The sequence below is a fragment of the Triticum aestivum genome, chromosome 3A (genome assembly GCF_018294505.1).
Source record: "Triticum aestivum cultivar Chinese Spring chromosome 3A, IWGSC CS RefSeq v2.1, whole genome shotgun sequence".
Classification (NCBI taxonomy): Eukaryota; Viridiplantae; Streptophyta; class Magnoliopsida; order Poales; family Poaceae; genus Triticum; species Triticum aestivum.
In genome coordinates this window covers 661,994,222-662,011,080 of record NC_057800.1, presented here as the reverse complement: position 1 = coordinate 662,011,080, position 16,859 = coordinate 661,994,222, and the positions used below count along the sequence as shown (strand labels likewise).

Here is a 16,859-nt window from a genome sequence, read left to right as displayed (position 1 = left end):
GTCGCAACGGTGCACAGTTAGGGGAGAACACTTCTTGAAATTGTTGTAAGGGATCATCTTATTTACTACCGTCGTTCTAAGCAAATAAGATGTATAAACATGATAAACATCACATGCAATCAAATAGTGACATGATATGGCCATCATCACTTTGCTCCTTTTGATCTCCATCTTCGGGGCTGCATGATCATCATCGTCACCGGCATGACACCATGATCTCCATCATCATGATCTCCATCATCGTGTCTTCATGAAGTTGCCTCGCCAACTATTACTTCTACTACTATGGCTAACGGTTAGCAATAAAGTAAAGTAATTACATGACGTTTAAGTTGACACGCAGGTCACAAATAAATAAAGACAACTCCTATGGCTCCTGCCGGTTGTCATACTCATCGACATGCAAGTCGTGAATCCTATTACAAGAACATGATCAATCTCATACATTACATATATCATTCATCACATCCTTTTGGCCATATCACATCACATAGCATACCCTGCAAAAACAAGTTAGACGTCCTCTAATTGTTGTTGCATGTTTTTACGTGGCTGCTATGGGTTTCTAGCAAGAACGTTTCTTACCTACGCATGAAACACAACGTGATATGCCAATTGATATTTACCCTTCATAAGGACCCTTTTCATCGAATCCGATCCGACTAAAGTGGGAGAGACAGACACCCGCCAGCCACCTTATGCAACTAGTGCATGTTTGTCGGTGGAACCGGTCTCACGTAAGCGTACGTGTAAGGTTGGTCCGGGCCGCTTCATCCCACGATGCCGCCGAATCAAGATAAGACTAGTAACGGCAAGCATATTGAACAATATCGACGCCCACAACTACTTTGTGTTCTACTCGTGCAAAGAATCTACGCAATAGACCTAGCTCATGATGCCACTGTTGGGGAACGTAGCAAAAATTCAAAAATTTTCCTACGAAACACCAAGATCTATCTATGGAGAGACCAGCAACGAGTAGGAGGGAGAGTGCATCTACATACCCTTGTAGATCGCTAAGCGGAAGCGTTCAAGTGAACGGGGTTGATGGAGTCGTACTCGTCGTGATTCAGATCACCGATGATCAAGTGCCGAACGGACAGCACCTCCGCGTTCAACACACGTACAGCTCGACGATGTCTCCCACGCCTTGATCCAGCAAGGAGAGAGGGAGAGGTTGAGGAAGACTCCATCCAACAGCAGCACAACGGCGTGGTGGTGATGGAGGAGCGTGGCAATCCTGCAGGGCTTCGCCGAGCACCTACGGGAGAGGAGATGTGTCACGGGAGGGAGAGGGAGGCAACCAAAGGCCTTAGGTCTGATTGCTCCTCCTTTTCCCCACTATATATAGGGCCAAGGGAGAGGGGGAGGGCGCAGCCTTGCCCCCTCCTCCAAGGAAGGGGTGCGGCTAAGGATGGGGAGGAGTCCATCCTCCCCAAGGCACCTCGGAGGTGCCTTCCCCCTTTAGGACTCTTCCCTCTCCAAGTTTCCTTGCGCATGGGCCTCTTGGGGCTGGTGCCCTTGGCCCATGTAGGCCAAGGCGCACCCCCTACAGCCCATGTGGCCCCCCGGGGCAGGTGGCCCCACCCGGTGGGCCCCCGGGACCCTTCCGGTGGTCCCGGTACAATACCGATGACCCCGAAACTTGTCCCGATGGCCGAAACAGGACTTCCTATATATAAATATTTACCTCCGGACCATTCCGGAACTCCTCGTGACGTCCGGGATCTCATCCGGGACTCCGAACAACATTCGGTAACCACATACAAGCTTCCTTTATAACCCTAGCGTCATCGAACCTTAAGTGTGTAGACCCTACGGGTTCGGGAGACATGCAGACATGACCGAGATGTTCTCCGGTCAATAACCAACAGCGGGATCTGGATACCCATGATGGCTCCCACATGTTCCACGATGATCTCATCGGATGAAACACGATGTCAAGGACTTAATCAATCCCGTATTCAATTCCCTTTGTCTAGCGGTATTTTACTTGCCCGAGATTCGATCGTCGGTATCCAATACCTTGTTCAATCTCGTTATCGGCAAGTCACTTTACTCGTTCCGTAACACATCATCCCGTGATCAAATCCTTGGTCACATTGCGCATATGATGATGTCCTACCGAGTGGGCCCAGAGATACCTCTCCGTTTACACGGAGTGACAAAATCCAGTCTCGATCCGCATAAAACAATAGATACTTTCGGAGATACCTGTAGTGCACCTTTATAGTCACCCAGTTACGTTGTGACGTTTGATACACCCAAAGCACTCCTACGGTATCCAGGAGTTACACGATCTCATGGTCAAATGAAGAGATACTTGACATTGGCAAAGCTCTAGCAAATGAACTACACGATCTTCTGTGCTAGTCTTAGGATTGGGTCTTGTCCATCACATCATTCTCCTAATGATGTGATCCCGTTATCAACGACATCCAATGTCCATAGCCAGGAAACCATGACTATCTGTTGATCACAACGAGCTAGTCAACTAGAGGCTCACTAGGGACATATTGTGGTCTATATATTCACACGTGTATTACGATTTCCGGATAATACAGTTATAGCATGAATAAAAGACTATTATCATGAACAAAGAAATATAATAATAACACTTTTATTATTGCCTCTAGGGCATATTTCCAACAATATTTGTTGCAAAATTGGACCAAATCAATTTTATAAAATACTAGGCCATATTTAATACACAATTGACAAAATGGTTGGGTGTCAAAAGTTTTGATCCACCTCTGGTGAGAAAGACAAATTCCCACCGATTCAGTAGCAACCGGGTCAAATTTGAACTACAGCTGCCTCATAGTTTGCTCTTTATTTTTTTTCTAAAAATTATTTCTAGGTATATAAGTATCTATTTAATCAGAGAAACATAAAAAATTCATGATTCAACCACTAGCTAGGAACGGTCAAGCCCGCTGTTTTGACTGCATTTTGAAACGGGAATAAAAAATTCAAAAAAATCAAAAAAATCAGAAAACCTTCGCATTTGTGTCATTATATGTGACCAAGTTTCTAGGAAAAATAATAAAGTTGTAATACGGTAATTATTATAAAAAAGTGTTCTAAAAAATGAGCTATCATGCGTGAAGATTCATGGCTTTCAAGCCAAATGATCAATCTTATGGCCACATTCATGGCATAGTTTGTTCAAATGATCTCATACTGTGCACAAGAGTGCATATTGGAATTCCAAACAATGTTGCCTAAGGGAGTTTTTATTTTCTTTGCACGGAAAATTCATTTTCCATTTTCCGAGTGCCCGAACTGAGTTTTTTTTGTGAACGACCTATCATATATTTGTTGCAAAATTGGACCAAATCAATTTTCTAAAATACTAGGCCATATTTAATGCATAATTGACAAATTTGTTGGGTGTCAAAAGTTTTGATCCACCTCTGGTGAAAAAGACAAATTCCCGCCGATTCAGCAGGAACCGGGTCAAATTTGAACTGCAGCTGCCTCATAGTTTGCTTTTTTATTTTTTTCAAAAATCATTTCTAGGTACATAAGTATCTATTTAATCAGAGAAAAATAAAAAAATTCAAGATTCAACCACTAGCTACGAACGGTCAAGCCCGCCGTTTTGACCGCATTTTGAAACGGGCATAAAAAATTAAAAAAATAGAAAATTGGAAAATCTTCGCATTGTGTCATTATATGTGACCAAGTTTCCAGGAAAAATATTAAACTTGTAATACGTCAATTATTTTAAAAAAATGTTATCAGAAATGAGCTATCATGCATGAAGATTCGTGGCTTTCAAGCCAAATGATCAATCTTATGACCATATTCATGGCATAGTTTGTTCAAATGATCCCATATTGTGCACAAGGATGCATATTGGAATTCCAAAAAATGTTGACTAAGGGAGTTTTTATTTTCTTTGCACGGAAAATTCATTTTCCATTTTCCGAGTGCCCGAAATGAGTTCTTTGTGTGAAGAACCTACCATATATTTGTTGCAAAATTGGACCAACTCAATTTTATAAAATACTAGGCCATATTTAATGCAAAATTGACAAAATGGTTGGGTGTCAAAAGGTTTGATCCACCTCTGGTGAAAAAGACAAATTCCCGCCGATTCAGTAGGAAGCGGGTCAAATTTAAACTGCCGTTGCCTCATAGTTTGCTCTTTAGTTTTTCAAAAAATCATTTCTAGGTACATAAGTATTTATTTAATCATAGAAACATCAAAAGTTTTCCAAGATTCAACCACTAGCTAGGAACGGTCAAACCCGCCATTTTGATCGCATTTCGAAACGGGCATAAAAATTCAAAAAAATTCAAAAAATTGGAAAACCTTCGCATTGTGTCATTATATGTGAACAAGTTTCCAGGAAAAATATTAAACCTGCAATACGGTAATTATTCTAAAAAAGTATTCTCAGGAAATGAGCTACCATGCGCGAAGATTCAGGGTTTTCAAGCTAAATGATCAATCTTATGGCCACATTCATGGCATGGTTTGTTCAAATGATCTCATATTATGCACAATGGTGCATCTTGGAATTCCAAACAATGTTGGCTAAGGGAGTTTTCATTTTCTTTGCACGGAAAATTTATTTTCCATTTTTTGAATGCTCAAAATGAGTTTTTTTTGTGAAGGAGCTACCATATATTTGTTGCAAAATTGGACCAAATCATTTTTCTAAAATATTAGGCCATATTTAATGCATAATTGACAAAATGGTTGGGTGTCAAAAGTTTTGATCCACCACTTGTGAAAAAGACAAATTTCTGCTGATTCAGCAGGAAGCGGGTCAATTTTGAACTTCATCTACCTTATAGTTTGCTCTTTATTTTTTTTATAAAAATCATTTCTAGGTATATAAGTATCTATTTAATCAGAAATACATGGTTTGATGGCGATACATCGAGGTTTGGATGGTGGACGAGGGCCCCAACTCCAGAGCGCGTAAACTCGCATGCCCGCCGCGTGACCGTGGCGTTGCCATGTGTTCTGGGCGGCCTAGGCATCTCTAGGGGGTTGGGTACTTCCCAGGAAGGTGCTATGAAGAAAATTACAACATAATATTTTCATGAGGAGACCGAACTATGCTCAAACATGAATTAGCAGCCAAGTGTTTGATTAGCGACACGGGAAATGCACGTGGCCAATGGGCATGAGTTTTGGCTGAGGATGATCATCTACTAAGAAGACTGTCTTCAAAAAAATTTAGCTCAAAAGGAGGAGCCTAGGTGGTACTTGCTTTGCAAAGTACCACACTGGACAGAAATATGAATGTTGAAGCTGGGCTCAAAATAATGAATGGATTGAGCTGAAATTTGGTGGGGGTGGTTATTTGGGCATAGGAAAGCACTGTGGAAAATTGATACCATTTGGACATGCCAAAGTGGTACTTCCTTCACAATGCTATTCCCTGGACAGAAACTTGGGAAAATTAGCGAGAGAAATTGGATAAATTAAATGAGCTCAAATTTGGTGTAGGTAAGTTACATAGGTATGGTCATGCCCTGATAAATTTTCAGATCATTTGGGTAAGCCTAGCTAGTACTTACTTCACAAAGCTTCTCTTGAGATAAAAACTTTGGAATTTCCTGAGAAAGATTTACCAGGAAAATGGAGCTGAATATTATCATGTGGCAATGATTTGGGTATGGAAGAGTGCCCAAAAAGTTTGAGGGTAATAGGAGGGATCTGGATAACACTTGCTTTGCAATGTGCCAATCTGGCCATAAAATATAAATTGAACCTGGGCTCACATAGATGATTTGACTGAGCTACAATTTGGAGGAGGGTGATAATTTGGTCATATGAAGGAACTGTATAAATTTCATGTCATTTGGATATATAAAAATGATACTTCCTTCACAATGCTTCTAGGTGGAAAAAAACTTTGAAAATTTACCGAGGAAGATTTACTGGGCAAATGGAGCTGAATGTTGTCATGAGGTAATGATTTGGATAGGAAAGAGTGCCCAAAAATTTTGAGGGCAATCAAGAATATATAAATAGCACTTCTTTCACAAAGTATTGTTGTGAACATAATAGAAAAATGAATATTGTTGAATTATTTTTTAACTAGGCAAGGAAGGATTTTTACATATTTGACAAAGATATAATGGGCGCTGCTACGCGTCCACCGGCCGATCCGCATGATATGTCCGCCACCTGGATGGCCGTTCGATGTAGGCGCGCGCAACCGTCCGATCGATCTCCTGGCACGCGGCTCGGTCGCCTCCCCTCCACTCATTAATTCCTAAAACAACGGTCCAGTTGCAGAAACAAAGGCTCTGTCCCGGCCCCGACCGACCTGCGCCCAGCGCGGCGCCACCCCCAAACCACCGCAAAATCAGGCGCCGCCGGCGTGGGGGACCTCCATGGCGCACCACATCGCGCGCCAGATGGTGGGATCGGACGCAAATCTAGCTTACCGAGGACCGCTTGCAGAACGGACGCGACCATCTTTGTCAGCTCCAAGCGCCGCCGGGGGGCTTCCACCGCGGGCTGGATCTTCGACTTGGTTCGCAAATCCCCCGGTGGTGTTTCCTGAAGCTCGATCGAGCAGATCCCATCAACAATCTTCAGTGAGATCCTGTTTCTGAAACACTAGCTCTGTTCCACTCTGAAAAAACATGAACACTTGTGTGAAAAAACAGAGGAATGAGCCTCCCAAATTTTAGTTGCACATAAGCCTCCATATTTCTTGAAACATTAACTCTGTTCAACATGTCCTACCTGTTTGTATCTATGCACACATGAGACTCAGAAAAATTTAGTTGCATTGGCTGATGCCTCTGGTTTCATTGTTTAGTTGCCACTTGCTCTTAATTTTATGAAACTTGTTAATGCTTCCACTTTCATTGCATTGTGTATGTTTTCATGTTTCTGTTAATGCCCTGCTCCAACTGTGTGATTTGAATGTGGATGTTGCATGTTCATGGGACCCCTTGCACATGTAGAAATTCCGTCGGTTTGATTATGTTGCATGTTTCTGTGTGGTGCCTGAATTTCTGAAACATGATTTTTTTGCTGATTCCATGGAGAGATGAAAATGACTGTTGCGCAACAACTCTGATGCAGGATCATGGGACTGAAGGGGAAGGGAGCTATGTCCAAGGCAATTTTTCTGTTTGTGGTGGTGAGGATTCAGATGCGTTGTTGTTTGCTGAAGATGCAATCGGAGATGATTCAGATGATGGAGATGTTTCATCACAGCCACTGCCACCCTATGTTGGCATGGTATTTGACACACTTGAGGATGCTCAGAAATTCTGCAATGACTATGCCTTCAAGTTGGGGTTCGGGACACATATATCTTCCTCAAAATTCAGCCAGAAGAGAGACCAGAAGAAAGAGGATCAAATATTGATCAAGAGGGTCTTTGGGTGTGTGCATGCCAGAAAGCCCGATAAAACGGAAACGAGTAGCACATCGGAGAGCATTACAACAGGAAAAAGCAACTCCAGTAGGCAGCCTAGTGAAGGAATGGATGTGACAAGAAAACGTCAAAAGAACAGGATGCTCCGCCATGATTGTAAGGCACACATGATTGTTGGGCTGAGAGAGGAGAGATGGACAGTGACTTGTTTTGTTGCGGAGCATACACATCCATTGCTGGAACAGCCGGAGCGTGTTAGGTACTACCAGTCGCACCGCAGTATACCTGCCGAGGATTACCAGCTCTTGTTGACGTTGCATGATGTGAACCTATCAAATTCAGATTGCATGGGTGTCCTTGGCAGGGTCCATGGAGGTGACACCAGGATACTCCCATATGTGAAGAGAGATGTTTCGAATGAACGTGCAAAGCTCCGGAGAGGGCTAACATTCCGAGACATGGATATGACAGTCGTGTACTTTGAGAGGAGGAAAGCTGAGAATCCAGAGTTTTTCTATGCGAAACAAAAGGATCCTGCAACAAACTCCGTGACTGCCTTGTTTTGGGTTGATGGGAGAACAAGGGCGCTCTACCCGAAATATAAAGATTGTGTGTTCTTCGATACAACCTTCTGCACCAATAGATACAATATGCAATTTGCTCCTATAGTTGGGGTCAACAACCATCTCCAGACCATTGCACTCGAGTGTGCCTTGTTGCCGGATGAAAGTATTGAAACATTTAAGTGGGTCTTCCAACAGTGGATGGTTGCAATGGATAACGAGCATCCCACAAACATCATGACCGACCAGGACAAAGCGATGGCAACAACTATTGAGGATGTGTTGCCAAACACCTGCCATAGGTGTTGCAAGTTTCATGTGTTTAGCAATGCACGTACCAAGTTGGGGAGGCTGTTGAGAAGAGATGAAGCGTTTGCAGATGTGTTCTACACTTGTATCAATCAATCAGAAACCATTGAGGAGTTTGAGGAAACATGGCAACACATGTTGCATTGTTTTGAAGTGGCTGAGAACAAACACCTAAAGAACATGTGGCGAACAAGGCACATGTGGGCTCCAGCGTACTTCAAGAACAAATTCTTCCCGTTCACAAGCACAACGGGCAGGTCTGAGGGGCTTAACTCATATTTCAAGACACTGATTCGTCCGGCTGATTCCGTTTGGAGGTTTGTCCAGCAATACGAAATGTGCCAAGAAACTATGCTTGACCGTGAAGACAATGCTGGATTCACTGGTGAAACAACAGCTCCGCCACTATACTCTCGGTACACACACTTTTGCGCTTTACCAAAAAAAAGAAAAAAATTGTTGTTGGGCCAAGTTTCTGTGTGATGTGGTTTGTGACCTATTTCTTGTGATGTTGCAGGTACAACATTGAGCGCCAAGCTGCTGCTTACTACACCCGTAGCGTCTTTGGCAAGTTCCAGAAGCAGGTGATCGCGTTTACCGGCTTCGTTATCAACCAAGACGCTGAGTATCGAGGGCAAGGCCTGCTGTTTGAGCTAAAGGCAAGCTCCTATGAGAACCCAAAACTCTATTATGTGCATGTTATGATGGATGAAGGGTTGTTTGAATGTAGTTGCCACTACTTTGAGATGAATGGCCTGATTTGCGCACATATAATAAGGGCAATGGTGCATCTGAATGTTCAAGAAATTCCGCAACAATACTTGTTGGAGAGGTGGTCTGAAGCAGCCACAACAAGCATGGGCAGGACTGGCCGATTGCTGGACTTCGTGCACCCCTCAACGAACACATTGAAATACAACTCCTTGTGTCGAAGGTTGACATGGCTCGCCTCTAATGCATGTTGCAACGATGATGCCTACAAGATATTAGATGAAGCAATAGCAGTTCTTGAGCCTGCCATAGCAGCGGCAAAGAGAGGAGCGCTGTCAGGGCAACAAGCAACGCAACAGAGTGAACCCCCAACACCACCCGCTGCCGCAATGAGAACATTGAATGACAACCTACCACAGACTCAAAGCTCAGAGATGCTACAAAACCCAGCTCGTGTCCCTAAGAAAGGTCGGCCAACTGAAAGAGAGAAGAGAAAGAAAACACTGGTAGAGCAGCGAGACGATGAGCAAAAAAAGAAGGCGAAGCAACAAAAGAAGAAGCCGACGGCAACAGTAAAGCCAAGAGCTGGAAAAAGGATTGCCCGCTGCAAGTACTGCCATGAAGAAGGACATAATATTCAGACATGTGGGGCGCTAAAAGCTGCAACGGAGGCGGCGGCAGCACCCCCTAAATGCCAGTTCTGCTCTGAGGTTGGACATGCAGTCCCAGCTTGTCAATACATGAGAGCCATGATGGCAAGTGACCGAAACATTTCCCAAGCAACGCAGCTGAAGCTCTAGAAAGAAAAGATGAGAGAAACAGGGAGGAAGATCCTCCTAAGAAAAAAATGTTTTTCATTTGGGAGAAGATCCCCCATCAACCAGCTTTGGGTGTTTTGTTTCATCTCCTAAGCAAGATGTGCTTGCTCCCTGTGTTTGAGCTACATTAGTAACTTCTTTTTTGCAAAAATGATGATGTACAAGCTATAATTTCAATTTGCAACCTGTGTTATGTTTGCTCCATGTAGTTGCCTAGGTTTCAGACATACAACCTCACTGTTTCTATGCATATACATCCCATATTAATCCATATTGCAGGAAAAAAAGATTGTGTGGTCTCACAGGTTGGAAAAAAAATATGATGTATTCCTGTTACATGAAAACATGATCTTCACAGGAAGGGCACTTTTTCGTTTTGGTTATGTTACATGATGTATTCATGTTACATAAACATGAGCACTTTTCATTTTGGTGATGTTATAAGATGTATTTATGTTACAGGGACATGATGTTGTGATGAGAAAATGCCTTCAGTTCATCATTTTTCTAGTGGAAGTAACAAAAAATGTTACGGAGATGACAATCATTATAGCAAATTTCGACATTTTTCTAGTAAAAGATTTCTAAATGCAACAAATGGCTCGAATACAACACCAGTGTGCAGAAAAAAGAACACAATTTCAGGAAAAAAGTAACAACTGCCATTGGAATCATGTCTACATTATATATATGTGTGCAAAAACACAAGATCAGTAGTGAAACACCATGTTTCCAGCATACATAAATGAGGGAGAAAAGGGGCATGCCCCAGCATGACACATTCTACTTCCGAAACACTTTAGTTTCGTATACTACTAAAGAGCTCGGTTACAAACATGTCGCACACACATGCACTACAAAAAAAGGTCTAAACTACTAGAGATGTCTTGTTGCGGTTGGCATTAATCTATGAGTTTTTCAGCAAAGCTTGAAGCTCGTCCTCTGAGTTGAGGGTGTTTTGAGGGTGCTTGAAAAGCTTCGCCGCAATGTACTTCCGGACATTGAGCATAGACAACAAGAGAAAAAACACATTGTGAGACACTACTAGCAGGGGATGAAAAAAAAGGTGGGTAATAACATAAAATTTCAGAAATATATGATAGTAGTTGACTGCTATAATTTATTTACTACTAGTGTTTCATAGGTTGCAAAAGAAGAAAATAAAAATAAATGAGTCCGAGTCGTACTGTATTGAATGGCTTCATCCCCCTGGCAGTTAAATTCTCCAAGTATAGAATAGCAAAGATGCCACAATCAAATCTGTCATGGAAAAAGGAGGGAGAGGAAACATGAGATCACAACAAAAAGATGAAAATGCTTCCTAAACAGGATGTAAAGTTGCGAAAAGCCACAAATGAATAATATAGAAAAAATAGTACGATGTTGACTGCTGCGGGTAGCTTGGTGGACTGGACATCTGAAATGTGCCAAAATCTTGCTTCCATGGGTTAAAATATGTGACCAGTTCTTTGAAGTTTGTTATCTGGAAATGTCGAATTGATTATTACCGCAACATTGATTTGAAAAAACAAAAAAGGGAAAATCGTATAAAGAAGATGTGTTCGACACCATACCAGATTGCAACAAGGCTTCTCAAGGATGCTGACATAGTCAGGGTCTAAGCTCCTGGAGTCAAAGACATTAAACTGTTTTTTCATGAAATTTACAACAACAACTGCCCAATGGTCTCTCTGGACTATGGTGAAGAACAACTGCAAAAATTAAAAAATGAGATAAATAAAACGGAAACATTGTTGCGCTACAAGGAAAACTTTGCACTACATACGATAGTTGAACGAGAGCTTTACTTGATCAAATTTCACGATGTCATTTTTCTTGCAGACCCTGGTGAAATCTCTAATGCAGGAACTTGTCTTGAATGAACTTGGATCAACACAAAGCTTGGTCTGTATGAAAAACAAAAAATGGTCACAACAAAAAGGTGAAAAGCTAGTAACTATCATGTAAAAATCTACTATGTTGCAGGTGGAAAACTCAAGTGACAAAAAAAGCAAACAAAAAACATGTTAGTTAACTCACAGCAACATGTGGTGAGAACGCAAACTTCCTTGGCTTGGTTGAGTTGTACGTCTGCTCAATGTTGAAACTTTTGATGTAAAGTGACATCACCTCATTGTTCAAATGTGCGTGCTTTTTGAGCCCATTACTGAAATGTTTGAAGGAAATATCGAAACCACCTATCCTGATAAATGCAGGGCTATTTGTTGCCAAAAGAAACAATATCTCGATTAGGAGGTGTCGATAAAAATGGATGGATTTTTTTCTCTCAACACACATATAAAAAGTGCAAAATTTATGAGATTTTTTAGGGAATTTTGGGAATGACAGAAATATAGGTTGCTTCACAACCTAGGGCAAAAATTGACACATAGGCAAAACTGATGAGGTGGCGCCTAGTCATAGCAATTCACCACAATTTACAAGGTTAGGACCATCTATATTGGTCGTGATCAGCTAGAAATAAGGCAGCAGACCAGTGCCGTCTGCTTTATGACCATTTCGTGTAAGAAAATTACGACCTTTCTGATCAAAATGGTCGATATAGTTGAGGGTTTGGAGCCCCACGAACGGCTTTTGACCAATTGATCTCAAATGATCGTAGATCTATAACTAATTCTTCCAGGGTCACTGACAAAAGGTCACTAATTAACATATTTCTTGTAGTGAACGGATCCAGATTTGGGCCCAATCCCATTGACTGGTCATGGCAGATTCGAGATCCGTGCCGTCCAACGAGAAGCTCACCCCCCCCCCCCCTTTGGTTGCGGATGGACAAGGACATATCTTCAAGCTCCGTGGCCTGGAGGGTGAGTGCAACCATGGCCCTGTTTGGATCATGAGGTTAGAGTTAGTTTGGATTAGTTGAAGGCTTAAATAATCCAAAAGTATCCAAACAGGAAGGGTTAGAGTGGGTTAGTTTCATCTAATCCAACTATCCCAGTGGAGAGATGCTTATTTGGGTTAGAGTGGGTTAGAAAATAACTTTAACTCTAACTGTGTTAGAGTATCCAAATAGGGCCCATGTTTTTGTTGATGTTTGTGTCCTCCCTGGTGGCCTAGCGAGGCTCTTGCAGCTCCTTGTTGTCGCCGCCAACCCGCACTCCTGAACGATGTTGGGTGCTAGTGCCACGTCCTCCTAACCCGTGACGGCTTCTGGAGTTCAAGGCGTGAGCAGCTTGTCACGTCATGCAAGCAACATCGACCAAGGCCAGATCCAACCTTCTGTTCTGGTTGTTCGCTTGGCCTTTGACTCCGACGTGAACCAACAGTCCATGTTGTCTTGCCTCCTGTATCGTCCGTTGACCTCTGCCGCAAGAATGTAAAGATATTGCGATACGACATCGGGACGTCTGAATGGATAATGGCTGAGCAAGTGACGCCCACCGTCAAAGCCAGTGCCGCCCAACCCCATTCGCCCGACTTCGACCCCGAAACGACGACCCGTACGCCGTCTTGGCCGCTGCCTCAAAGATGACAAGACAAGACAAGGGCAAGACGAAGAGGTGACAAACAACGAGAAGAAAAAAAAAACGAACTCTAGTGTGGCATGGATTGGTTTCCGACTCGATCTCAGGAACAGTCGGTCGTTTCAGAATTTCAAACTCGACCGCCATGTCTTGTTCTCGGCCGCCCCCGCTCGCGCTCTCGATCCTCCTCTCCCGCCTCCGCGCCTGCGGCTCCGCCCCGCACGCGCTGCAGTGCCACGCCCTGCTCCTCACCTCCGGCCACCTCGCCGCCTCCCCGCTCCGCCTCTCCAACCTCCTCCTCCTCGCGCTCGCGTCGGCCTCCGCGGCGGCCCACGCCGACGCCGTCTTCGCCCGCCTCCCGGGGGCCGCCTCCGGCCACGCCTTCCCCTGGAACACCCTCATCCGCCTCCACGCCCCCGCGAGCCCCCGCAGGGCCCTCGCCTACTTCGCGCGCATGCGCCGTGGCGCGGTGGACCCCGACGCCTACACCTTCCCCGCCGTGCTCAAGGCGTGCGGCTGCGCGCCCGGCTGCAGGGTCGGGCTTCTGGTGCACGCCGAGGCCGTGAGGAGGGGTCTGGATCGCGACCTGTTCACGCGGAACGCGCTCGTCAGCTTCTACTGCAGGACCGGGGACTGCCGCTCCGGGCGGAGGGTGTTCGACGACGGCGCGCGGGACCTCGTTTCGTGGAACTCCATGGTGGCGGGGTACGTCGGATGCGGCGAGGTGGAGCTGGCGCAGGAGCTGTTCGACGAAATGCCGCATCGGGACGCCTTCTCCTGGGCCGCCATGATTGATGCCTACGGGAAGCGGTCTGGAGGTGTGGACCGTGCGCGTGAGTTGTTTGATCAAATGCCTGAGAGGGATCTGGTGTGCTGGAACTCGATGATCGATGGCTATGCTAGGCAGGGGAGGATGGATGAGGCGAGGATGCTATTCGATGAGATGCCTGAGAGGAATGTGATCTCGTGGAGTATTGTTGTTGACGGGTATGTCAGGTGTGGGGAGCCTTCAGAGGCTTTGGAACTTTTTCGAAGGATGCTGAGGTGCGGTATCAGACCTGATAGGGTTGCTGCAGTTGGGGCTGTCACAGCCTGCGCACAGCTGGGAGCTCTGGAGCAAGGCAGGTGGCTGCACTCTTACTTGGAGAAGAAGAAGATTTTATTCGATATTGTGGTGAAGACAGCTCTGATAGATATGTACATGAAATGTGGGCGCTTGGATCTCGCCATGTTGATCTTTGAAAGCACGCCTGACAAGACCGTGGTTACTTGGAATGTGATGATTGTTGGACTTGGAACTCATAGCTGCGGACTTGATGCTGTCAAGCTTTTCTGCCAAATGGAGTCTGAAGGAGCACCAATGGATGATCTTAGTGTGCTTGCCGTGCTGACTGCATGCACACATGCTGGGTTGATCTCAGAGGGTTTACAGATATTTCATAGAATGAAGAAGGATTTTGGGATAGATCCCAAGGTTGAACATTATGGTGCATTGGTTGATCTCCTTGGCCGTGCTGGACATTTGGATCAGGCTAGGCATGCCATAGAGACAATGCCCATGGAACCAACTCCAGAATTATGGGGATCTCTGCTTGCTGCCTGCCGAAGTCATAGGTGCGTCGAATTGGCTGAGCTGTCGGTTGAACGCCTAGCAAGTCTTGGAGCTGACGACTCTGGAGTCTATGTTCTTCTGTCCAATATCTATGCGGATGAAGGAATGTGGGATGGTGTCTCGAGGATTAGGAGACTGATGAGTGCTGAAGGGATGAAGAAGGACATTGGAAGGAGTGTGATTGAGGCAGATGGGCAAATACACGAGTTTGTGAATGGCGGCAGTTCACATCCTGATAAGGATGAAATTTACATGATGCTGTGGAATTTATCTAACATGGTAGCATCTGCTTGATTGCTCTGTTGCACCGAAATTGTGTTGAATCCCTTGGTGTGATGCCTGTTAGTTGATTGAACATTCTCGGCATGAAATGCTACATGCTGGATGAAGCTCTTGAAAACTCATTGTCCCAGGGCTTCTTTCTGAAGCTGCTTGTCATGACAAATATCTGCAAATGTGAGTTTCCAGATAAAACAAAACATAATTGCCACTATTGCCCTTTTTAGTGTCCAAATCCATGTTAGTCCTTCTGAACATTTCCACACTTCATTGGTTTCAGGAAAACAAAGTGTTTGGTTGGAGCTGTGGCTTATTTCCCAGAGGACTTTGGAGATATTAACATGATCGAAAATTGCACCTGGTAGTTAATTACGCTATTGGAAGAGCTACCTCCCAAGTTCTATTGATGATATAGCAGCCAAATGGGTGCTTAGTTACTTGCACACTGGTCCATGCCTTTCTTTGTATTCATTTTACTGGACTTAGTTGCAGACTGACTAAAAGGTTCCGAAACGCAGAGATCTTGAGATCCATGGGGTGGTGGTCCATTTTGCTTTCCTTGACTTACTTGCACGGAGGTAATTAATTTCAACCTTCATAGTTCACTATATAAAACATATTTGTTGAATGGACAAGCTCTATTTGAGCTTGATGTTTTTACCCCTTCTTTCAGCCAGTTTTAATGGGTAAGAAACAGTTCGGGGCTACCAGTTGATGATCATGGAGTTTTAATAACGATTTCAGGCTTGACCACAAGTTTGATCTTAATAAAAAGACTTTGAACCTCTGTTGAGTTGGTCTTTAACATCCTCAGAATGAAGAAAAGTGAAACTCAGGTTGAAGGCTGGCGTCATCGAGATAGTATGCAGCAAGTCCAATTGTCAATGTCGCCAGCTATTTCTGTCTACTCTCTACATTATTATTTTATGTTTGAATGAAAATAGATGGAAATTAATCGTGTGAAATATAGTAGGAATGACCATCTAAGCATAGAAGTGCAAAGAACAACCGTGTTCTCTTTATGAATTCTTTGGCTTCATGTCGAATTCATTGTTTTCCACATTACAAAGCTGTTCTGAATATCCAGTTTCCTGACCAGAGATTCTCTTGGATGGCCATAGGCAAATTTCATAACCTTAGTGATGTCAAAATTGGCTGGCCATTTTTTTTTTGAATGCTGCCGATCTAGAAGCATGCTTTAGCATAAATTAGAATATAAATATATAATACCTGTAACTATGATGAGTACTATAGAGACAGGAAAGAGCTGCAGCCTTCAGGCCTTGATTCGAAGGAGCTGCAACCCATGTGTCATCTATGTTGGGTCGAAAGCATGCATCTCGTGTTATACAAAACAAAACAGCTCGAGATGGATCCTACTGCTTACTTCCATGTGAATATTTTTGCAGGACCACTTCATAGGAGACCTCTTCTTGTTTTCTTAAGAAAAATGCTGACCTGCTTCTAGCGCTAGAGAGTAGCACTAGGGCCACTGCGCGGCAGCTTTTTATTCCTCTCACCATACAAACCCTCTTCTGTAATGTCACTCTCAGGATACAACTGGATTGATCTTCTTTTTTCTCATTGTCTTTTTAGGAGATCTACATGCTGGTCCTGAAGCCATTTGAAGCTACAGTAGGAGCAAATGGTAAAGCTGCTACCCTCAGTTCTTCACGTGTAATCGGTCCATGGTCAGCAAAGTGCGATTACTTGCT

The 16,859-nt window shown here is 44.0% G+C and overlaps 2 protein-coding genes across 2 annotated transcripts; both read left to right on the top strand.

Moving 5' to 3' along the window:
- The first annotated feature begins 7,060 nt into the window (after positions 1 to 7,060).
- LOC123057109 (protein FAR1-RELATED SEQUENCE 9-like) lies at positions 7,061 to 9,747 on the top strand. The gene is made up of 3 exons (XM_044480249.1): positions 7,061 to 7,506; positions 7,609 to 8,652; positions 8,754 to 9,747. Exons 1-3 carry the CDS (start codon positions 7,061 to 7,063, stop codon positions 9,745 to 9,747), a joined length of 2,484 nt encoding a protein of 827 aa, XP_044336184.1.
- Positions 9,748 to 13,220: 3,473 nt separating this feature from the next.
- Positions 13,221 to 16,066, top strand: LOC123063039 (pentatricopeptide repeat-containing protein At3g29230). The gene is made up of 3 exons (XM_044486754.1): positions 13,221 to 15,321; positions 15,425 to 15,722; positions 15,818 to 16,066. Exon 1 carries the CDS (start codon positions 13,399 to 13,401, stop codon positions 15,157 to 15,159), a length of 1,761 nt encoding a protein of 586 aa, XP_044342689.1. The 5' UTR covers positions 13,221 to 13,398; the 3' UTR covers positions 15,160 to 15,321; positions 15,425 to 15,722; positions 15,818 to 16,066.
- The last annotated feature ends 793 nt before the right edge of the window (positions 16,067 to 16,859 follow it).

Coding starts and splice junctions, on each gene's coding strand:
- LOC123057109 (XM_044480249.1), top strand. CDS start 7,061: ATGCAGGATCATGGGACTGAAGGGGAAGGGAGCTATGTCCAAGGCAAT. Junction 7,507..7,608: donor AAACGTCAAAAGAACAGGAT/GCTCCGCCATGA, acceptor ATTGCTGGAACA/GCCGGAGCGTGTTAGGTACT. Junction 8,653..8,753: donor GCTCCGCCACTATACTCTCG/GTACACACACTT, acceptor GTGATGTTGCAG/GTACAACATTGAGCGCCAAG.
- LOC123063039 (XM_044486754.1), top strand. CDS start 13,399: ATGTCTTGTTCTCGGCCGCCCCCGCTCGCGCTCTCGATCCTCCTCTCC.